At 37.4% G+C, this 23967-nt stretch overlaps 1 protein-coding gene across 2 annotated transcripts in view; it reads left to right on the plus strand.

The window, feature by feature from the left end:
* Positions 1 to 23967, plus strand: part of PHKB (phosphorylase kinase regulatory subunit beta) — a 212907-nt gene that overhangs the window by 160908 nt on the left and 28032 nt on the right. For both annotated transcript variants that reach the window (XM_008702663.2, XM_008702662.2), the window contains 9 exons: positions 7447 to 7502; positions 8021 to 8114; positions 13090 to 13173; positions 13600 to 13704; positions 15097 to 15179; positions 15391 to 15481; positions 20882 to 20943; positions 21030 to 21192; positions 22366 to 22447. In XM_008702663.2, coding sequence (XP_008700885.1) covers positions 7447 to 7502; positions 8021 to 8114; positions 13090 to 13173; positions 13600 to 13704; positions 15097 to 15179; positions 15391 to 15481; positions 20882 to 20943; positions 21030 to 21192; positions 22366 to 22447 — 820 coding nt within the window. The remainder of the gene's footprint in view (positions 1 to 7446; positions 7503 to 8020; positions 8115 to 13089; positions 13174 to 13599; positions 13705 to 15096; positions 15180 to 15390; positions 15482 to 20881; positions 20944 to 21029; positions 21193 to 22365; positions 22448 to 23967) is intronic.

The raw sequence follows: 23967 nt of genomic DNA on the forward strand, positions 1-23967 counted from the left end.
CACACAACATTTATCAATTAAGTTTGCTGTCTTTTATGGGTACATTTGTGGGACCTTAAAACAATTATAATCATAACATCCAAGATCACTGATCACAGATCACAATAACATCTATAATAATAATAATGAAAAAGTTTAAAATACTGTGAGAATTACCAAAATGTGACACAGAGACATGAAGTAAGCAAATGCTGTTGGAAAAATGATGCCGATAGACTTGCTTGATGTAGGGTTGCCACAAACCTTCAATTTGTAAAAAACTTAATCATCTGTGAAATGCAGTAAAGTGAAGGGTGATAAAATGAGGTATGTCTATAAAAGGACATCTGTTCATCTTTCTGTGCCTTCTAGAAAATATTCAAACTCTTCTTACTGCCTCCCTCCCAAAATCCAGTTCTGATCTTTTCTGATAACAGTTTTCTAGTGACCCAAATAATCCAATGATAAGATTGCCTCTGAATGATTTAGGTTAAGTGCCGGTTCTGCTCTTATAAGCAAAATTAAAACCTGATGTTTAATGATTCCACTATGTAACCATCACCCTGTCCAGAGATTTGATGCAAAAGGTTGACTAGCCTTAAATGATTAAAGATGTGTAAAGGTGACATTAATAAGAAAGTGCATTTATAAAAGGAAATACGAAGGAGTTATAACAAAAAACAAGGTTGTGTTCTGTATACTAATATGTGAAAAGTGCATCATGATATGTAATTACTTAGTGGAAAAAGTAGCTGATAGTATGCTGCCTTTCATCTGAAAGTATGAGAAAATAAGAATGTAAATTCATGTTTGCTTTTCTAGGTAAAAGGAAACTCTGGAGAGGGGCATAAATTATCCTAGCAATTTCCTGGTTGGTAGGCATTGGGGAACTGGGTGGATGCAGGGGCCGCAGGTAGGAAGGAGAGACACTTGACTGAAAACTTTAATAATTTTGAAATTTCGAACCATATGAATTAATTATCTATTGAAAAATTGAAAAAAGAACAAGGGAAGGAAACCATTAGGGCATATTCACATTAAAGTTTCTCTGTATACCCTTTGAAAGCTGTATTACACTGTTTTATTTATAGCTCCCAGCTGCAAATCTCCTAGCTTTGCTGCTTTGACCTGATTTGGGTAATTTAAAAACTAGAATCTAGACAGATGTACATGCGGTGTTTTAATTACTGTAGTTTTAAATTTTTAGCAAGATGAGTTACAGCATTAACACAGGTAGTGCCTATCTAGTGGGCAAGTTATGCTGTAAAAATCCCTCTTCTACTGTACACCTAAATATGGCCAAGATGCTAAATTTTGTGTTATGTGGTTTTTTTCACAGTAAAATTTTTTTTAAACCTGACGATTCATTTGTACAAATGAAAGTTTTAAATCAGAGTATTTCTAACCACAGGTTGTTGGTCCTCAATCATGTGATTAAAACAACCTGTGTACATTCCTTGATTTGTGTATTGTTAAAAAATATAAACAAAACTTTAAAAAACAAGATTCTTCTTTCAGACCACCAAATGAGCGCCAAATGTCTTTCTTTTAGTATAAGGTACTGTATACAAGCGAGGTGAGAAAAGTGAGCATGAGGGCCCCTCAAGGGGTTCACTCTGTAGTTATACAGACCACTCATAAGCATGCAAAAAGCCTTTCAATGAGACAATATGAGTATTGTCCAGTAACTCATACAGACATTACCTGCTCTTGCTGATAGGGGACAGAAGATATCTGGACACCCTGATGTTTGGCAGGTTTATAGAGGAGACTGTTGAAAGAGTGGGTCAGAATCTGGATAGACAGGAACAAAGGAGCCGTTCAAATGTAGAAGGGTAGAAGGACAGTAGACAGAAACTTGAGATGGACAAGAGTGAACTGTTTTTAGTGGAGTGCTCTTAGGCAAACAGATGGGAGATAAACAGGGAACCATGGGTAGCAGTGACATTGTAAAGGTCTTTTGGAAGTTGGGCCTTTATTTGGGAAGCACTGGTTTTAGAGTATAGAAGTGATATCCTAAACATTACATAAATATATGTTTACTCACCCATCTTTCCTCCCTTTTCTTCATTCATTCAACAAGTATTTTTTTTTTAAGATTTTATTTATTTACGTGACAGAGAGACAGCCAGCGAGAGAGGGAACACAGCAGGGGAGTGGAGAGGAAGAAGCAGGCTCCCAGCGGAGGAGCCCGATGTGGGACTCGATCCCGGAACGCCGGGATCACGCCCTGAGCCAAAGGCAGACGCTTAATGACTGCGCTACCCAGGCGCCCCTCAACAAGTATTTTTTGACCACTTCCTTTGTATAAATCACTGACATAAGAAAATTAACCTGACCATAAAATATAAAAGATGGGCAGAGGCAAGTATGAAGCAGAAAGCTGAGGAAGTGTCTTATAATAATTCAGAATTGTGGTTGTATTCCTGGAGTTGATAAGAAGGGTAATGTTTTTGTTTTTGTTTTTTTAATAATATTTTTTATTATGTTAGTCACCATACAGTACATCCCTGGTTTTTGATGTAAAGTTCCATGATTCATTAGTTGCATATAACACCCAGTGCACCATGCAATACGTGCCCTCCTTACTGCCCATCACCAGCCTATCCCATTCCCCTACCCGCCGTCCCCTCTGAAACCCTCATAATGTTTTTGAACACTTAAGAGGATATGTCAGACACTGTGTGAAATGCTTACATATGCTCTGTATTATCCTCATAATCCTGTGGAGTAGATACTTTTATTATTCTAGTTTACCAATGAAGAAATGGAGGCTTAGCAAGGAAAACTGACAGAGAGAGAATGACAGAACAAATAGTATAAATATCATGTGTTTAGCAGATCAGTTTGTAAATATATTGCATGCCCTCTTTTGTTTGATTCTCCCCCTCCATGGTAGGCAGCCTACATATCGTTATTACCATTTTACAGATAAACATAGAATTGAGAAACTTGCTTGAGTAGTCATTCATCAAATAGTAGGCACCAGCTGTATGCTCAGGTACTCTTCTAGGCAATGGGGACATAGCAATGGACAAGATAGATCAAGGTTCCTGTCTTCAGGGAGTTACTCTCTGGTGGGAATGAATAACATTGAGCATTTAAGTAAATAATGCAGTATAATTTCTGGAGTCGATAAGTACTATAAAGTAGACAAAATAAGGTAAAATGATAGAGAGGGGCTGGCTGTGGTAGAGAGAAGACTTTTCTGAGGAAGGGATAATGTTTGAGACCTGCATAACAAGAAGTCATTCACAAAACACCTGGAAAGGAAAAACATTCCAAATAGAAGTTCAGCAAGTGCAAAGGCCCTATGATAGGAACACAGCTGGCTTGTTCAAGGGACGGACAGAACCCAGTGGCTAAAACATGATAAAGGAAGGGAGGGAGAATGAGAAAGAAGAGGTAGGCTTGAGCTAGATCATGCAAGCCATGGTAGGCCATGGTAAGCAGTTTGGTTCTTACTCTGTGGGCAACAGGAAAGCACTGGAGAGTTATAAACAGAGTGTCTATGTATATATCCATGGGAGTAGGATGGAATGAGGTGGTGGTGAGATGGTATGATTTACACACTTTTTGAAAAAAGCATCCTCATTGCTGTTTGCAGAATAGATTGCTGTGAACAGTGGGGTAAGACTGAGGTAGTTACAACAGTTAATTGACCAAGTGAAAGATCATCGCGACTTTGAGTAGGGTGGTCGCAGCAGTGAGGGTGGACAGACGTGGTGTGTATGAGACATGCTTTAGAGGTAGAACTAATACGACTGATGGGTGAATTAGCAGCACATTAGAGAGGCAGACCCTATAATGTTTAAGAGATAGGGGAGACCGCCCAGATTTGGATTCCCCCTTTGTCACTTATTATCTGTGTGATGTTAGCTAAGTTTTTTTTTTTTTAACAACTCCACACCTCAGTTGTCTCATCAGTAAATGAGAATAATAGTTATCTACCTAATATAGGTATTTTGATGAGTAACTAATTTACTATGGTTACATGGTGCTCAATAACTTATCTTTTTGTTGTTGTTGTTGTTGTTGTTGTTGTTGTTGTTGTTAGTTAGGAGGTTTGAAGGGAAAAGGAGTCACGAATGATTCACACATTTTTGGCCGGATCAAACGAGTCCATAGTGTGGGGCCTTAAAGAGATAAGAAATAGTTTGACGATGAGTGGTTTTAAGGGTGGGATTCAGTGGTTCAGTCTTGTCGATGACAAATTTACGGCATGTCTTAGATGACCTGGATCATTGCAGGATCAAGTGATAAGATGGGATTTGTTAGAACAGTGCCTTGCACATGGAATGTTGAGTGTTATGTGAAGTGTTTGTTGCTGTGGTTGATATTTCCCAATCCTGAATATTGATACAGAACTGAAAAGAAGATTCAAGAAAAGAAGATTCATGCTTTATGAGGGAAAGATTAACAGGATTTTGGGGACAAATTGGATATGGAGGGTAAAAAACAGGAGTCAAAGATGATTCCGACATTCTGAGCTGGAGTGAGCCTGTTTGGGGTGGAGGTAGGGTCAATGAGGAGCTGAGTTCTGGAACTTTTAACTTTGGAAATAGCTAAGAGAAAATGTCCAGAAAGCAGTTAAAAATATGGGCACTAGAACTCAAGAGAAAGTTCAAGACCGGAAATATACATATGAAATGATCTGCTTAGAGGTGATAATTAAAGCTACCAGAGTGATTGTGAGAGAGACAAAGAAAGAGAAAGAAGTGGAATGATTAGAAGACCAAGGACTTAAGCGTGAGGATTTCCATCTCTAAGGGAATGTAGGTTAGATGGCGGAATGCAGAATTATAGAAGCAAGAAAGGTAAAAGGTAAGAAGATAGCTATAGTTTATGTTTGAGAAATAAAAGGATAGAAGATTGGAAAGTGGTAAGTCACCTGAGGATTTCTTTTAAAAGATGTTTTAATTCTTTGGAGAAGAACTAGCCATATAAAAATGGGGTATGGATGGTCCTAATGTCTTAGAATGGTGGAAGCCAGTGAGATTTAGGGTGACCTAGGTATTAAAGCAAATCTCAACAAAGAAGAGAGGAGCAGCTGTCCTAGGATAGATGTGAAAATAGTAAATACAACTGCAGGAAGTATTAGTGCCTTTATTTTTGTTAGGTGTCAATACTGTGCCTAGCACTTTGTTCCCTCCCTAAATTCTCAGAAATTCTCCAGGATAAGGACAATTATTCTATTCTCTGCAGAACTGGAAACCACTTAAATGTCCATCAAAATAAACATTCCTTACATAAATTATGGTATGTCCATATAATGTAATGACCTACAGCTATTTTTTTCAAAAATTAGGTAGGTCTATACTACCAAAGAAAGGTATCAGTGAAATACTTTCACATGATAATAAACACATATTTGAAAGCTTATTTGTTTTCTGTCTGTCCCAGGACACTCTAAACTCCTCATGGAGGGACAGTGGGTTGTATTTATCTTATAACATCAGGGTCTAGCATAGGACTTGTATATCAGAATGCCTTAACTATTGATCAAATGAATGAGTATGTAAATACATGTGAAATGGAGAGCACCAGTACCATACAGGCCTTGTGTATGTATATGCATATATACGCGTGCACGTGTGTGTGTGTGTGTGTGTGTGTGTGTCCTTTATGAACCTGAAAGGGGAAAATATTATAGGACTATTAAAGGAAATACCTTTCAGAAATAGAAGATCTTAATTACTACTAGGAAGTTTTCAGAGAGACTTCATGGGTTTAGACAAAATGTTGGTGCTTTGAAGAAAATGGTGAAAACAGAAACAGGATGGTTCCAACTTTGGCAGTGAGAGGAAGGGAGCAACTATTGTGGGACTACCCTTACCCAGAATTCTTTCTGGGGTAGAAATGGGGTGCAGTGTCCCACTTGGGCTATGGTGAAGGCCTAAGATCATCATAGAAGGTTTGTGAATTGTAACTTTCTGAAATGCTGAGTTTTTAAAATGAAAGAATTCTTTAGCCATCTAATAGTTCCCTAACCAAATACATATTATGATTCAACATGTGTAGTGGGCATTTTAGATCTGAGTACTCTGTCATACAAATGGAAACAACATTATCCTTAAAGGTCTGTGATTTAAAAAAAAGATACCAATTTGCCAATTAGGATCTGTAAGCTGCCTTATTTATTGTTTTTGAAACGTTATCTGCATTCTTGTATATGTATTCACTTGCTTTTTAAGAATCTCTAATTGTCCTGAAGATTGTGGATAATTTGCCCACTCTAAGGTTACTTCTTTTGATGAAGTAAATATTAGATTTCATCTGAGAGAAATAGGCTTAATGTATTCATTTGGTATTAGAAATCTTGATGAGACTATGAATAATTAATTTTTTCTCATCCTTCTGAGTAACATTAACTTTTAAGGTCTTTATCAAATCAAAATAGAATTTATGACATTTTTTTAATGTGTATTTATTTTTGTTGGGTTGTTATATCATATTTTCTCTTATGTATTCATTTAAATCACATGGAAGTCTGCCTGAAATGGCATTTTCACGATGATTCTGGGAACCATCCTTCTGATTGTATGATATTTACCGCTGATATATGTATTCTGGTGTTTCTTGCTTTCCATCATACATAAATTCTAGTGGCATATTGAATACCATAGAGGGGAACTGACTGACGGTAAATCAGACATTTTACAGCATACTGTTGGGAATGTTGGATTCATTACTATAAAGAAATTACATTTGATCAGTATTTTCAGAGCTTCCTAATACTGTAATTTATTGATGCTTCTTAATGTTCCCTGTTAATTAATACAGGCTCAATATTGGGTTCATTTTAACAATGTGTAATATATGCTGTGATGAATCTTTCCCACACATACACAAAAAGAATAGCAAATATCCAACAGTATCTTTGATTAGAACTATTAAGCCCAACAGCTTGTATTTAATGAACACAGTGTTAATTACATAGTCAACTGGGTAGTTCATTCTCTGCTATAGAAACTATATATTAGAATAAAGCTATTTTGATATATATGGTGCCAGAGGAAAATTGGCTAACAAGAAAGGGAATAGCCTTATATGTGGTTAAGATGTCAAATGAACAGTTTTAACTCACAATCATTTTTTTACAGAGAATACTGAAGTTGGGTTTTTATTTTTAGTTCCTTCTCTTCCCTTCAGAGTTAAATGATGGAAAATAACGCTCAGTCCCCAAACTACTCTTATGCATCATTCAAAATAGGCCTGACAGGCTAGCCCCTCTGGTAGAGGTGAGATTTATGGCTTTCCATTCCTTGGTGTTCCATTACTCTGTCTACACCATCAAATTGATTAGTAGGCAGTGGAGAGCAAGGAAAGAGAGGTGACTGCATGGAGCCCGTAAGTGTCCGTCATTTTAATGAACTGCTTAGAGATGGTTAATATTGTCCTTGATTCTCATTGTAGCTGATGATGACCAGACCTTTTAAAATGTTCTCCCCCCATTCTATATTACAGGGCCCACTGGAAAATGATTTGGTAGTTCACGTAGCACTCATAGCAGAAAGCCAACGGTATGAAATCCTGATGGGTGGTGTGTTCCTTTAGGAGGAAGGGAGGGGGGCTTACTGCTTTATGTGGCATTATTGAGTATGGTGGTAGAGATTAATTTCACAGACCCCTTGACAGGGTTTCAAGGATGTCATTAATGTTAAACTTTAAGTCCCAGAACAAGACTCTTTTCATGTTTAAAAATAATTTTGTTTTAGTTGATGTGAATATTAAAGACTGTGTGACCTGTTGCAGTGTTGCCTGGGGTGTAGTTTTGAGAAGTTACTGCAACACATACTGGGAATTCCCCAAATCAGTGCTTACTCTTTCTGCCAGCCCCCAGAGCTCCCATCTGATACCTTGCGAAGAACCCCGGAGAGCCTCTGGATCCCAGCACAGATGGCATATTGCTCACATTGATAAATTAAAATGTTCTCCAAGCTAGCGTGGTCTCCTTCCTCCCCTCCTCCTCCTCCAGCATTCTCCACACTCTACATGCATTGCCTAAAAACGTCTCTTGCTTTTTCCCTGTGTTCTGTAGCCTTCAAGTTTTCCTCAACACGTATGGTATTCAGACTCAAACTCCTCAGCAGGTGGAACCCATTCAGATTTGGGCTCAGCAGGAGCTGGTGAAAGTAAGTGATTCCACTTCTTTACTGTTGACTTTGTGGAGGTGCTAGAGCATGACGAGTAGACTTAGTTTACAGTCAGGTAGCATAGTTAAAATTCAGTTCTGGGGGGGGTCATTAATCCAAAAGTCTTTCTAATTAAATTGAGAAACCTACCTTATCAGACATTGTTACTAAAAAAGTGTGTGTGTATACATTATATTCATAGGTCTTATTGATTCTTACCTCTAAAGTCTATTACTGACCTAAGCTGAGCACTTAAATTACAAATTAACCTGAATTCTGGTACCTTGTGTGTAAAATTAACCTTTACATTGGATTTGATAACTTTCCCTTACAGTAACTATTAAAGAAAATTTCTCATCTAAATATTGGTAAAAACTATTTCCCTTTTTCTTTTGCCTTACTATTTGGAGTCTGAAGTAATTGCCACCCTTTTGGTTTGCTCGGTCTCAAAGTAGCATCTGAGTTTATTTTTGATGCAGTTATGTACCTATTAGATTTAAAAGGTGACTTTGGGGGCCTTTTGCATGTGCTCCTCTGCAGATGGATTCAGAAATGCCTGTTTGGGAATATTCCTGCCCATTCGGGACAGACAACTATTGACTTCCACCAGTTATTTATTTACTTATTAAGATTTTATTTATTTATTTGAGAGAGAGGGTGCACGAGCAGGGGGGAGCGGTAGAGAGAGAGGGAGAAACAGTCTCCCCGCTGAGCAGGGAGCCCGATTCCACCAGTTATTTATAAACCACCACTTCTCCTTAGTAATTGTTAAAAACAATACAGGAACAAACTCTGAAGTTTGATGTAAGTGCTTAGAATTTTCTCTCTCAAATAATCAAGATTAGCTCAGTTAGGTTGATATAAACGTTTGTGGTCAAAGCCTTGATGCCACAACAAAGAATTAGCTGAGAAGAGTGAGGTGCCCATTGCTTGGGAGAAGGCAGGGCCTCAGAGTATCGCTGCTAATCGGACTGGACCCTATCCATTGGAACAAAACCAGAACCGGGGTGTCAGATCACCCAGAATACCAGCTCTTTGAGAGCTCTTAAACCTCCTCTAACAAATTTAGAGTTCTTTTCCCCTCCGATTAAAGAGATAAGGCTAAAAATGCAAGGATCCCTAGAGTAGGTAACACTTTGAAATCACGCGAAGATGTAAATGGGTTTTGTGGTAGAAGAAGGGCGGGAACTGAGGATTCGCAAGGCAAGGACAGGAGGCAGCATGAAAATCTAAGACTCTAACACTCTGTCATTACTGGCTATATTTGCTGATACACTTCTTACGGTCCTTCACTGAAAGCTCCAGAGAATAGAAACAAAGATTATTATTCTTTGATAAATATGTGCTCAAAGCAAATAAACCGGACTCCGTTTTTTTCAGGCCTAATTTATATTGCAACTTTTTTATGGTAGGTGAATTGTACTCTACCAGACAATATGCAGTCAAGATTTAAAAGATAAGCGTGGCTTCAAATGACTTAAATGTGGCATTTTATTCATTCATTCATTAGTGAACACCTGCTATGTGCAAAATTTTGTGTGGGGCACTCAGATAAAATGGGTCTGTGCTCTGTCCCTGCTCTCAGTAAACTCTGAGTCTACTGGTATGACAGGAAAAGTAGTTAATTACAATGCATCCAGATTAGTGCCATAATAGATGTTTATACAAGGTGCTGTGGAGGTGGTAGGAAGGATTTCATTAAGACTAAGGTAAAGACTTGGAGCACCTGGGTGGCTCAGTCAGTTAAGCTTCTGACTCTTGGTTTCAGCTCAGGTCATGATCTCAGGGTCATGGATTGAGCCCTGAGTCAGACTCCGCACTGGGCATGAAGCCTGCTTAAGAATCTCTCTCTCTGTCTCCCTCTGCCCCTCCCCTCAACTAGTGCACACGCGTGCTCACGCTCTCGCTCTCTCTCTCAAAAAATAAAAATAAATAAAAATAAAATAAATAAATTGAAAGAGTAAGGTGAAGACTTCTAACAGGACCTGACTTATTTTATGTTTTGTTGTTTTAAAAATGGTGTGAACAAATGGGTATGTGGTATGGGTAAAACGAGATTTGGGAACAAGAGTCCAACTTCCCTAAACATGTGTCAAGATAGAAGATTCTCTATGGCTACAGCCTCTGTGTTCCAAATTAGCTGCTTTTTGGAATTCATCCTCTAAGATATACTGCCTAGTGTATTGCTTCTTATAAGCCCATCTTTAAAAAAAAAAATTACTTCCTATGTAGTTAACATACAGTGTTATATTAGTTTAAGGTATACAATATAGTGATTCAACAGTTCCATATATTAAAAAGTATATTTAAAAGCAAAAGCGTTCCCTCAAATCTTAGTCAATACACATATTCTTATGCCAGTGGCTAATCTTTCTGTTCTGAGGAGCTGCACCCTCCTTCAGCTCACTTAAGAGTATATGAGAGCAGACAGCTGAGCACAGGGCTTATACTATGTGTAGTTAATGTTTCATGACGTGGTGACTGTGGTATGATTTCTTCATGGGGGAGATGAATATAGTGCGATCTAGACTGAAGTTCTGTTGTTTAGTCATTGCTATATGCTATTTCAGTGGATTAAATAGTGTGCATGTGTACATTGTGGGGACAGTATTATCTGCACCCTGGAATGTGGGGAGCATTCCAGGTCTGTCTACATCATTGTCATAGACCTGCTGTACCTTGGTTCAGAAAATTAAAGAAAATCCTTTCACTCTAATAGAGTAGTATTTAAAGGAAATCTAGATAGGTACATTTTAACTTGTACATGGTTATTTAATCACTTGTCCAAAAGAAGAAATCTAAAATAGTTTAGGCATACATTTATTTATAAAAATTTGAAAATATTTGAGAGAAAGGGGGCTCCGTCTAGTGTAGCGTGTTATAGTTTCAGTGCAGCTATATATACTAATGCTTATAGGGTATTTTTCTGGCCAGTTGACTGTCTAAAACCCTCTGTCAAGGGTCAGTATTCACAGCACAGTAGCTCAGGAGGACATTCAGTTGCTCCCTCATTTATCCATCAGGTATTGCCTGACCACCAGCTGTATGCCAGCACAGTGCCAACTCACCGAAGGCATGCTGTTCTCTAGGAATGTGACACAGAGCTAACCCTGACGTGGGAGCGCACACTGTAGTGGAATGACCAGAGACTTCTGCTGATGACATTAATTTTGTGTACAATGAGGTTGATATTTGAAGTCAGATCAAAGGAAAACAGGTTAGATTTCTACCTCTCATCAAATAAAAAATAAATTCCAGACAGATTAAAGATTTAAATATTTTTTTAAATGATATAAGCAAAATCACTAGCAGAAAAAAATAGAAGAGCAGTTTACAACTATGTGGAGTGAAAGTCCATTCTTAGAATAATGCCAGTGCTAAAAAAGCCTTTAAGGAAATGATTGACAAATTTAACTAAATACAGCTGAAGATGGGATAAACAACCTGGCACATCAGAGGTGCTTGTGAAATTTCCTAGTAGGAAAATGTTTAGATTGAAATACCACATGCTGAAATGATGCTTGACCTACTGTGCAGTCATTCTCACAGTTTGTAACAACATTGAAGATGAGCAAACCAGGTAAAATATTTATACAAAGGGTAATATTCTTCATATACGAAGATCTTACAAATCAAAAAGAATGAAAAATACCCAATAGAAAAGGGAACGAATGGAAAAATTTATAGAACATACAAGTAGCCATTAAATATATGGGGAAATGTTCAACCATAAAATATTTGAATACAGTTTTAAAACTAAGATGAACTATCATTTTGTCCCAAGAGAGTAACAAAAAAGGCCTGTGCACTATTAATGCTAATGTAAACTGGCCCACTATTTCTACAGGGTGACCAATCTGGCATTATGTTTCAAAGAAAACATACTCTCTTTGATCCAGTAAGTCTAGGAAATTATTCTGCAGAAATAATAGTACACTGTCCAGAATTGATTTTGAATGAACAAAAAGTTGGGAATTACCTTCATCAAGGGATAGGTATTAAATAGGGTAAGAAGGCATCTTATTGGGTGAAGGGCTCAACTTTGGCGCTGATTACCTTCTAATTCATTCCAAATCCGTCTGTTTTTACTTTGTAGAAATTCTAGAAGTTTCTGTTCCATTGTGGCACCTTCTTCTGTTTTCCAGTAGTGAGTGCTACAGCTATTTTTAGGGATCTTTATATCTCTTCAGTCATTTCAGCATTGAAATGTAGAGTACATGCATAGACTCAGTTTACCATCTTGAAACTGGAACAGCATAGTACTAAGTTTTAACAAGTAGGACAAGATAGATAGAAGCTGTTTATGTAAATATATGAACATATTGATATATGTGTGTAATATGGGTGTATATTTATCTATATACTTTTAAAAATCTGTAACCCTATACTTCAGGTGTTTTTTAGGGCTCACACAATAAATTACACTTCCTTCAATATATACCAAAGTGCAGAGTTGTGAGATTGAGAGTAAACAGGACCATTCACTTGGAGCACATGTCTTAAATTTTTCATAAAATTCATGTAATCAGAAAAATCAATAAAGACATTTCCATTTTGATGGGAAATTCTTGAAGGTGGAAATCTAGGAGGAGATGTGAGGCCCTGAATTTTAAAACTTTAGCCAGTTTATTTTTTTAATCACACAGGAAGCATTTGTCTCTTTGTGTTCTTTTATGAATTGGACAGAGCCATGCAAGTTGTACATTTGACAGCACGAGGACAATGTCAAATTTTAGAATGTTGCTAAGCAGCTCTGCAAAGATTTGCTCTCAATTCTCTCAGTGCCCCCAAATCTAAGTTGACATCATTGGCTAGCTTGTTTTCCTACAGGTCTATTGAATAAGGTTTCCCTGGCCACTTTTCCTCTGGAAAGATCAGAAATTAGCAGGGCTTTAGTCAGGGGGAATAAAGGGGTCAAAAAGGAAAGCATGGATTCTTCTTGCCTGACTGATTTATAAATTTATGTCTTTTACAGGCTTATTTCCACCTGGGTATCAATGAAAAATTAGGACTCTCCGGAAGGCCAGATAGGCCCATTGGCTGCCTCGGTACATCAAAGGTGCTCATAAAATTTCCTTGTGGAGCAGTGTTCAGATTATAATACCACAGAATGAAATGATGTCTGACCTGCTATGCATCCGTTCTCACATTTCATTATATACTTGGGCCGGTTATCTGAATTCTTATTTTCTACAAGTAAATCTTACTGTTTGCTTGGTGTGGTATCACAGAAGTCTTTTAGGAAAGAATAAACACCTCACTGCTGTATTATTTCCGAACATTATAAGGTACCTGATTATGACAGTATTTATTCAGAGGCTTTTTCTATCACAGTAGAGATGGACTACTCTTTAGTATACTGATCTTACTGACCCAATCAAGAAACTTTGACATTTCTTAATCAGTTTTAATTTTTATTAGGACTTAAGCTACTGTATCTTTGCCTTTGGTCCTGTTTTGTACTTTTTTAAATTATCTCTTACAGATTTATCGCATTCTAGGAAAGACCGTGGTTTGTTACCCTATCATCTTCGACCTAAGTGATTTCTACATGTCTCAAGATGTTTTACTGCTGATAGATGACATAAAGGTAGCTTCAGAACCCCTTTTTATTGAAATTGGATGACTGTGTTTCTACTGATTTTATATGTTATTAAATTGAGTGCTCCTGGATGTCTGTGACACTGGGTTAACACGATGTAAAATATGAAAGTAAAACAATGTCTGCATGGCTTTGGAGAAAGAGTTAAATTGCTTGCAGCATTAGAATAATAGATGGAGTATGTCTTGTATAAAGTTGTATGACTTTGCTTGATAGACCATTCTACAAATGGAATGAAAAGATACAGCTTATAAAGCAGAGGGGAAACCGTTTGGAAACCATGTTCATATGACAGCAGTAGTTTATCTCTTTTTGAACAAAAGTTGAGTTAGCAAAATAATTTTATTTATGAAGAATGTCAGGTAAAACCTCAACTAACGCATAACAGCTAGGCAGTTAAAATCTCCTCTACTCCCTTTTCCACTTGCAGAGTAGAGAAGCTTAGAGTCATGGTTTAGAGCATGAAATCTGGAGCCAGATTACATTTGTTAAGATCTTGGCTCTACTGTTTATTTACCAGCTGTGGGATCTTGGGCAAGTTACTTAACTTCTCTGTGTCTATCTTTTCTCATCTGTATAACTGAATAATAATAGGGATATTCTGAGAAATAAATGAGTTAACGTATATAAAGCGCTCAGAATAGTGCCTGACATATGGCGAAGTGTTATGTAAGTCTTTGATATGATGATGACAACAGTAGAATTTGAGTCAAAAAAGAACTCTCTCCACATTTCTGATGGTCTGTATAGATTCAGTCTAGTTCTTTCTACCTGCTGTAATAAATGCACAGTAATGCGAGATGAGGATTAATCTCCTGGATGACAATCCTGGATTGATTTTTCCTCCCTGGGACCATTCTTTTTTTTCTTTTCTTCGTTAAGTATTTATTTTAATTCCAGTTAGTTAACATACAGTGTTATATTAGCTTCAGATGTACAATATAGTGATTCAACACTTCATACATCACCCTGTGCTCATCACGACAAGTGCACCCCTTAATCCCCATCACCCATTTCATCCTCCCACCCACCACCCCTCTGGTAACCATCAGTTTGTTCTCTACTGTTAGCGTTTCTTGATTTCTCTCTCTCTCTCTCTCTTTTTCCTTCCGGGGACCATTCTTAAACTGTATTCATTAGACCACCAAAAAAGAAGCAGCCTTAAAATACATGTAATCTGATTACTTTTAAGAACAAGGTTTAAAATCAATAAAGTTCCAAACTTAACTAACATTTCTACCCCTAGTAGTTTGTTATCCAGGGTTTGACTGTGAATTATCTTGATATATCAGAGTTTTGTTGACTCTGCCACAAATGGTTAAACTGTATCAGCTCAGATATAGTACCATTACATTCTGCCTCATTCTTATGTTTTGATAGAACGCACTACAGTTCATTAAGCAATACTGGAAAATGCATGGACGTCCACTTTTCCTTGTTCTCATCCGGGAAGACAATATACGGTACGTTGATGAAAGAAGTGAGGTGCACCTCTCTCTCCCTCTTTAACACTGTGAACCCTTTAGAAGCAGGGCCTTCTACTATTTTTACGTCTCTGTCAGCATGTGGCAGAGAGACTTGCATATGTGAAGGATACTTAGTTTTTATTAGGTTTTTTATTTCTCATTCTGTTATTAATAATACACCTTTTGTTTATCTGTTTATATTTTTTAGAGGTAGCCGATTCAACCCCATATTAGATATGTTGGCAGCCTTTAAAAAGGGAATAGTTGGAGGAGTCAAAGTTCATGTTGATCGTCTACAGGTAATCTTCTGAATTTCTGTGTGTTTCTCTTCCAGGACAATTAGTACACAGATATAGTTGTATTTCTTAATATATGTTCTGTTTAAGGTTTTAGTCTTAAGGTATTATCCTGTGCCTACCTTCCTATTCCTGTTGTAACCATCCTGTTTATTTTATCCCTCCAATCTTGGGCTTGAACATTTGCACTGGTTTCCCAAACAGAAATTGAGACTTTAATAGCTCATCTCCAACCTCTGTTTTGCCGTTGAGGAAGCTGGGGTCCAGAGTGGTGAAATGACCTGCATAACTCCCCGGTCCAAGTTACCTAACTCCCCGGTCCAACTTACCTAACTCCGTGGTCCAGTGTTCTTTTCCCTGCTTCCCAGTAACATCCCACCAGGAGAGGATCCTTGTTCGATTCAGGATCTCATAGCCTTATCTTCATAACTCCTAAATGACAGAAGCCCCTTGTGGTTCCCTATTAGCCAGAACGGCCTCCTCGCCCACGGTTACCTTCTACTAAACACTCTTTGTCCTTCAGCCAATACAAATTAATTACTGTTTTCTGACTTTGTGAGGTTCTGCCCCTCTGCTCATGCCATTTCCTCTACCTGGAATAGCCTTCATTTTCAAGATGTCTGCACTTTAAAATCTTACCAAACTTTAGGGCCAGTTCTGCAAAATCATCTAGACCAAAAATAACACTACTCTTCTGGAACATCTTTTTACGACCTTTAACATGAACTATTCAGATTGTAGTCTGTCATGGCCTTGAATGCCTTATTTTCTAAAAAAAAAAAAAAAAAAAAGTGCTTATCTCATAGAGTCTTTCATGTAGTAGGTTCTCAATATTAAGTAAGAAAGAGGAAAATTTATAGAGGGACCTATGTAGGTAAATGTTACAAATGCCACGTATACATACTCATTCTACTAGTGCCTGTATTTTGTATACTTGATTGGTTTTTATCTAATTTTTTTATCTTTTTCCCCTTATTTTCTGTCGCTTTTTGTTGCTATTCTATTCTCTTTTTGTCATCCTTTCTGGAAAAGTTTCTTTCGTATTTATATCATGCAGCTTCTGTGTTAAGCTCTATATTTTGGCTCTCGTGTTTTTAATTCCCCCTTTTCATGGTATCATGCTCGTATTTTCTGGATAAGATATTTTATCTTTCTGATATTATTTATTAGAGAATTTTTGAAATTTTCTTCTCTGCCTGATCTCTTTCAGGTTTCTTTTCTCTGTTTTTTTGTGCTCAGTCTTTCATGTTGGAGGCATTTGTCAGATGTGTGGTAATCTTTAGCTATCCATTCATTTTTAAGAGTGAAAAAATAGTTTATTGGAAGCTCTGAGTTTGGAAACAAGGATTCCTGTCATGATGATGTCATTTATCAAGTAGTCTGGTAGCAAAGGCTTTTTTGTTGGGGCAAATCCCAGGTGCCAATATCTGGAGTTTTTTCTCCTAGGCCCTTCAGTTGCCAAAATAAACATCTAACCTCCTGCCTGAAAAACATATGTTTTGGGGTGCCTGGGTGGTGCAGTCGTTAAGCGTCTGCCTTTGGCTCAGGGCGTGATCCCAGAGTTCTGGGATCAAGCCCCACATCAGGCTCCTCCGCTGGGAGCCTGCTTCTTCCTCTCCCACTCCCCCTTGTGTTCCCTCTCTCTCTGGCTGTCTCTCTCTGTCAAATAAATAAATAAAATCTTAAAAAAAAAAACAAAACATACGTTTTGCTTTCATACCCTGAGTACAGGGTTGGGGAAAGAGCCAGGAGGTCCCACTGTGTCTCCTACTCTCTGCTGTGCCCTATACCCACCCTTGAGCACAGAGGCTTTCACCAGAGAATAAGCTTCTTTTCATCTTGTAAAACTGCAACTTTATACTTACTAAACAACAACCCCTCATCCCCCCACCCTAGCCTTCATCTTCTCTTTAATATAGTAAATGAAAATGACACCTATATGCTTCTCTTTATTTCAAGCTCTTTCAAATTTCCTTAGCCCATGTTCCACAGTCTCCATCATCACTGGGCCTCAACCTCCCTTCCTACCTCATCACCCAGGATCTTTCTGTGCAGCTCATTCCCGGCCCTGCTTTCCAGTCCGTAAATATACTGGGTACTTTCAAAATCCCTGAATGTAATTGGAATTTTTTTCCTGCTCTTGCTGTTTTTCTATTCTAGAGTTGCCTTTTTCTTTTTTTCCCTTCTAAATACTTTAATTTTATAACTAAGGTCAATGTCACCTCTTTAGTGAAGTCTCCAGGGTTGGAATTAATTTCTCGTTCCAGTGTGTTTCTGTGGTATATTGCTTGAACCTCTGCTATAGCTCTTATAAGTGGAGCTAGTTTCTTGTGTCTGCTTCTCTCTGTGGATTGAAAATTTCTTCGGGCCAAGCTTGAGTCATCTCTGAATTCCCAGAGTGCTATGCTCACTACTCTTCTCTCTTAGGAAAGGTATGAATATTGGTTCATTGAGTCAACGCATATTGATTGAGCAGCCTCTCTAGGCATTAAGGATAAAATGGTGAAAAAAATATACAAGGTCCCTGATCTCATGGGACTTATTCTAGTTGGGGAGCCAAACCAAAAACAAAGCCAGGGAGCGATGCAGGATGATAGGATGGAGTGCAGTCTTAGGTAGCTTGTTCAGCTGGAAAGGACCTTGGTGGGATATAATTAAGTATCACAGAACAGGATTCCTTTTTGAATATTATATTTCACTTGACATATATATAACAATGTTAAGTCATTTAATTACCATCAGAAGTAAAGTATTAATGCCTAGTAAACTAATCATAAGTGTAATGTTTTTTATAAAACTAATTTAGGAGCCTCTGTTAACCAACTGAATTTTTTTCAACAAAAGCTCTAGAGACTGTTAATGAAATTTAGCATTTGCCTATTAACATTTACCTTATGGGCTTAATCAGTGTATAGAGTAGGTAGGCTAATAATAGACAATATTAAATCAAAATTATTTTTCTTATATTTTCAGTATTAGCTGTTAGATTTGAGCATCAAATAATTCTTGACTCTTCTCTTTCTTTCATATCCCACATTATTACAATCCATTATCAATTCTGGTTTTCTCTACCCTCAGATTATATCCAGAATCTAACCACTTGCCATCATCTCTAACACTAACGTCACAGCTCAGGTTACATCATGCCTCGCCTAGATTTTTACAGTAGTCTCCTAAATTCCTACTGGCCGTAAGACAGTTAGCACCTTCATACCCTACCTGGTCATAAGGCAGTTAGATTATGTCACATATAAGCCTCTACTGACTTTCTCTCTCATACAAAATGAAAACAAACCAAAGTCCTCCCAATGGTCTTTTTTGGATCTTTTTTTCTGACCTCATCTCCTACCACTCTGTCCTGTCTACTGTACTCCATCCACACTCTTCTCCTTACTGATCCTAAAACACACCACGCGTGCTTCTGCTTTAGGAACTTTGCACTTGCTGTTCCGTCAGCCCTGCACAGTCTTCCTTAAGATCCATATTGTTGACTACAGTCCTTTGTTCAGCCTCCACTTACATGTCACTCTATGAGAGAAGTCTTTTCTGATCACCTGTATAAAATGGCAAACCTGCCTCCTCCTACTCCCCGCCCCAACACTTCTCATCCCCTACCTTTCTTATTTCTACTTTGTACTTAACATCATCGGACATAACATAGTTAGTGTTTTGTTTGTTTATATTGTCTTCCTCCTATGCACAGCCAAGGTCAATTTCAAGAGGGCAAGGATTTTGTGTATTCTTGCTATATCCTTAATACCTAGCAGAGTGCCTGCAATATGGTAGGTGTGCAATAAATATTTGTCTAATGAATTAGTCAACCAGAGGGGCGCCTGGGTGGCTTAGCCATTAAGCGTCTTGTCGTAGTCCCAGGGTCCTGGGATCAAGCCCCTCATTGGGCTCCCTGCTCGGTAGGAAGCCTGATTCTCCCTCTCACTCTCCCCTTGCTTGTGTTCCCTCTCTCACTGTCTTCTCTCTGTCAAATAAATAAATAAAATATTTAAAAAAAGAAACCAAATTAGTCAACCAGAGAGCAAGATGTGCAGATCTGAGCCTGAATCTTAGGAAATATCACTCAACAGACTTAGGCACAGACTGCTCTCAGACCCTAACTATTGCTGCCACATGAAAATGTGCAGATTGGTTGCATGTTTGGCCTTTCTCACTCACACCCTGAAAGGAGGCTTTAGTATGACTGCTGGTAATATGTCTATCCTGACATTTATAGTAGGTATTTGGTGATGATCTACTTTGTTTATGAGTTTCCACTAGAGGAGAAGGCAGCACAACCTGGGTGGTTAGCCAACAAGTGTAACATTTCCTGTGTCATGTTGCTTCATATTTGAAAAGAACAGTGAGAAAATTGAGAAAGTAATACATGTAAGACAGTTCGAATTGAAGAATTGCCTTATTTTTAAAATAATAATTTATGGCTTGCTTTTTATGCAGTACATTTCTCAATTTTATCTGACAATTCATCAGATAATTAGAAGTGACACATATTGCTAAAAAACCATTGTGAGTTATCATTCACTTATGCTCTTCACCATGAACCACTGACAGATAAAAACTGTGTTTGAGTTTGGCCTTATTTAGTTTGCTAACCTATAATCAGGAACTAATGAAAAATAAAATGACCAAATATGGGTTGCCAGAATGCAGAAAAGGGCTGGCCTCAATAATAACAACTTCCTGATCCTGAAAAATGGAGACTTGGCAGTATCCTATCATTAGATAGCCCTGAAATATATTACGGTAACAGAATCCAAAGTGCAATTTCACATCATCTTTTCTCAAAACAATTTTAGTATTTCTTGTTATTTTTTTTATTTCAAACTTTTTTTTAACATGTTAATAGGTACTGAATTTTAATTCTAGCTTAAAAATAAATGCCCATAGGGGCGCCTGGGTGGCACAGCGGTTAAGCGTCTGCCTTCGGCTCAGGGCGTGATCCCGGCGTTATGGGATCGAGCCCCACATTGGGCTCTTCCGCTATGAGCCTGCTTCTTCCTCTCCCACTCCCCCTTTGTGTTCCCTCTCTCGCTGGCTGTCTCTATCTCTGTCGAATAAATAAATAAAATCTTTAAAAAATAAAAATAAAAAAATAAATGCCCGCAATTCTCAGAACAGAGAGAAAATACAGTTCATCTCATGTTGACTTTCCTATTTATTATGACCCATGAACTCGTAGCATGATTTATATGTTCTTTTTAAGAGAGTTTTGTTGTATATGAAAACCTGTCTGATTTTAGAATGCTCATTTAAGAAATTAAGAATTGCGTGTACTTTTCTAAGTAAACTTTTTTTGAGTATTACATGCTTACAGAAATGTATATGCACAGATCATAAGTGTATGGCCTCATGAATTTAAAAGTTGTGAATTTTTTCTCAATCACATTTCAGACACTAGTATCTGGAGCCGTGGTAGAACAACTTGACTTCCTACGAATCAGTGACACAGAAGAGTAAGTCCCTTTGGGTTATTATTAGAAGAGCAGGAGACTAGAATTAGAAATGCAGGAAATCTAAAACTTTTTCTTTCCATTTCTAGGCTTCCAGAATTTAAGAGTTTTGAGGAACTAGAACTTCCCAAACATTCAAAAGTCAAACGACAAAGCAGTACCCCCAGTGCTCCTGAACTAGACCAGCACCCAGATATCGCCGTTACTGAATGGAAAAACAAGCCCACCCACGAAATTCTTCAAAAACTGAATGTGAGGAAGTTGTCATTCCCACATGGCTCCAAGTAAGGTTTTCAGAGCAGGAATTCTCAGGGCCAAGCCATATTTCTTTTGTCCTCTCAGAGAAGGGAGATGGAAGTGCCTGGAGGTAGACGGCCTCTCTATGGCAGAGGCAGTAGTGAGAGGTTGTTCCCATGGTCTAACATAGCGTGGATGTCCTAAAGATGCTTAGGGAGTGTGGATGATTTGGGTTGCCTCGGGTCTGAAGGTATTATATGAGCCATTGAAGAAGTTATGTCAGGAATAGTTGCCTTTGGGATCTCCAGACTTCTCATTTAGTACTCTCCCATCCTTTTCCCAACTTGAATCTTCTCTCTTATCCCTGTGTTTAGGTTTTAATGTTTGCTTTAAGTCTCTCCGGTCACTGAGGAAAGCAATCCTATGACCACATTCATACGAATATTATGTTAACAACCTATTACTTTACCTTCCCTAAGATTATTTGCATTTTAAGAGGTGGGGTGAGAGTGGGGTATAGTACTTATCCAAGAAAATGAAATTCTAATGATAGAACTAAAACACTGTGACATCTTGTTAGGCCGTACCACAAATTTGAGCATGTAGGTTAAATATATATCCTACCAGACATCTTCTGTCCTCGTTATTGATTGACATTATCTGTAGAACTCCATAAACATGAGTATGGTATGGTAAGCATAAAGCACATAGCACCGTGCCATAATACATAAAAAGGACTCTATACATGTCCCCTCCTTTTATCCATCTCCTCATAACAGGTCGATAGCAACATGGTCTCTCATTTATGAATAAGCAAAATCAAAAGGGGTGTGGTTGAATGACTTGGCCTAATTTCTCAGAGAGTGGCAGAATCAAGTATCAATCAAGTATTAATGCTTGTAGACAATATATTTTCTATCCGTTGCATATCTTAACTTCCTGGAAAATTTGATTATTAAATACTACTACATCAGGAAGCCAACCTGTCTACACTCTGTCTCCAAGATACCTAAGATAAAGAGTTGTTTAATGTCATCTAATGCTTGGTAGCATATCAGTAACATTTTATTTTTCTTTAATTCTGTACAAATTTCCTCTCTGCATCATGTGGTTACCTGATTAGTTACTCCCTATGGTAACTTTTATACCCATTTTATTCCAGTTACTCACTGTGATTTGTATTTTTAGGACTGCAGTTGTCTGGCTAGTCAAGCCATCCTGCTGGGTATACTGCTCAAAAGAGAAGGCCCCAACTTTATCACCAGGGAAGGTAAGTATACATGTCTAAGAGAACATTTTTAAATAATGAGACCTCTCTATTCTTGAACATATAGGAAATAGACATAATGAATATATACTAAAATAAGTTATTTTGTCCTCCATTAAACCTTTTTTTTAATCTTTAAATGGAAAATGTTTATTCATACCCCCTAGAGTGGAATAGACTGATGTACGAACTCCTAAATTGCTTTCATGCGGTGATGCTTGATTGTTTCTCTGATTGTCTGAATGGTGTTAGAGCCTGGTTCTGCCTGTGACTGTTAACCTCTGATGATTCTTTCATAGTTCTTTATTGACAGTTTCCATTTCCAGTTTTATTTCCTGAATGTTTTTAAGAACAATATTGAATCATTATAGCTATAAAAATTAGCTCCCTCGTGGTCTGCAGCAGCCAATGGAACATGGCATTTAATAGAATTGTGCTCTAAACATCGTTAACAAAAATGAATCATTTCTAATCCTGTCCTCTCTGCATTAAGGATATAACCCAATTAGCCCTGAAATCCACACTTGTATGTTGAGGCACTCTAAGGAATTCTTGAATTCTCCATCATGGTCTGCTTCTAGCGTTTTATTATATAAAATAATATAGAACACATTTCAAGATATTCCAAGTTTTTGGCTCATCTGAAAGTCCTCTGTTAGAGGGGCATATTGATTTGTTTAGGATTAGAGATTGAGTTAGGATTCTAAACACCAATGTAATTAATAAGATTTATAGTTTTAGTAGTGAACATAATGTTTATTCAGATAAGGCCTACTTAGTTTTTACATTATTGTAACTAAGAGAGAAACTTCTTGAATATTATATATGTCAACTGAATAGTCTTAATTTTCTTAACTGATTAAAGGCAGAAAAACTTTGAGCAAATTTCAAACAGAATCCCCCATGTTTCTAATTAGTCTTGAAACTATAAGCAGAATCCCAATTATATTGAGGACATTCACTGAAATTTATACTTTAACCAAAACAATAGGATTTTTAAAAAGCAGACATTTTATTAGGAACCTAGAATGCAGAATGGTTATTTTAGTAGTGCTTTAAAATGAAACAAAGTTTATATAAAATAGTGTATAATGAAAATGCTGAGAGAATTATTTTTTCAACTATCTTTATAAACAGGAATAATACTCATCTTTTGCGTAGATATTTAAAAGACTAAGTTTTTAAATCTGTAACATCTTATGATACATTGAAAATCATAAGCATCTACTCTGAATACAATTTTATCCAATTTGTTATAAAGCTATAAAAGTAAATTCACGGTAAAATGGTAAAGATCTTGTCCTCTCCCTATGTTTTCTTTTTGCTACTGTCCTGTCACCATCATTAATATATTGGCAAGCTAGTCAATGTGGACCACACGTAAATTGTGGCCAAAGAATGAAGCCCAGTGGTGTCTTTTGAGGACTATATATATTGGAATGATCATGCACATAAGAGAGTTTCCGTAAACTTTTGTGGGACAAATAAATGAATAATCATATATATTCAGAGTCTGCAGTACT

The sequence above is a fragment of the Ursus maritimus genome, unplaced genomic scaffold (genome assembly GCF_017311325.1).
Source record: "Ursus maritimus isolate PB19 unplaced genomic scaffold, ASM1731132v1 scaffold_19, whole genome shotgun sequence".
In the NCBI taxonomy this organism is placed as follows: Eukaryota; Metazoa; Chordata; class Mammalia; order Carnivora; family Ursidae; genus Ursus; species Ursus maritimus.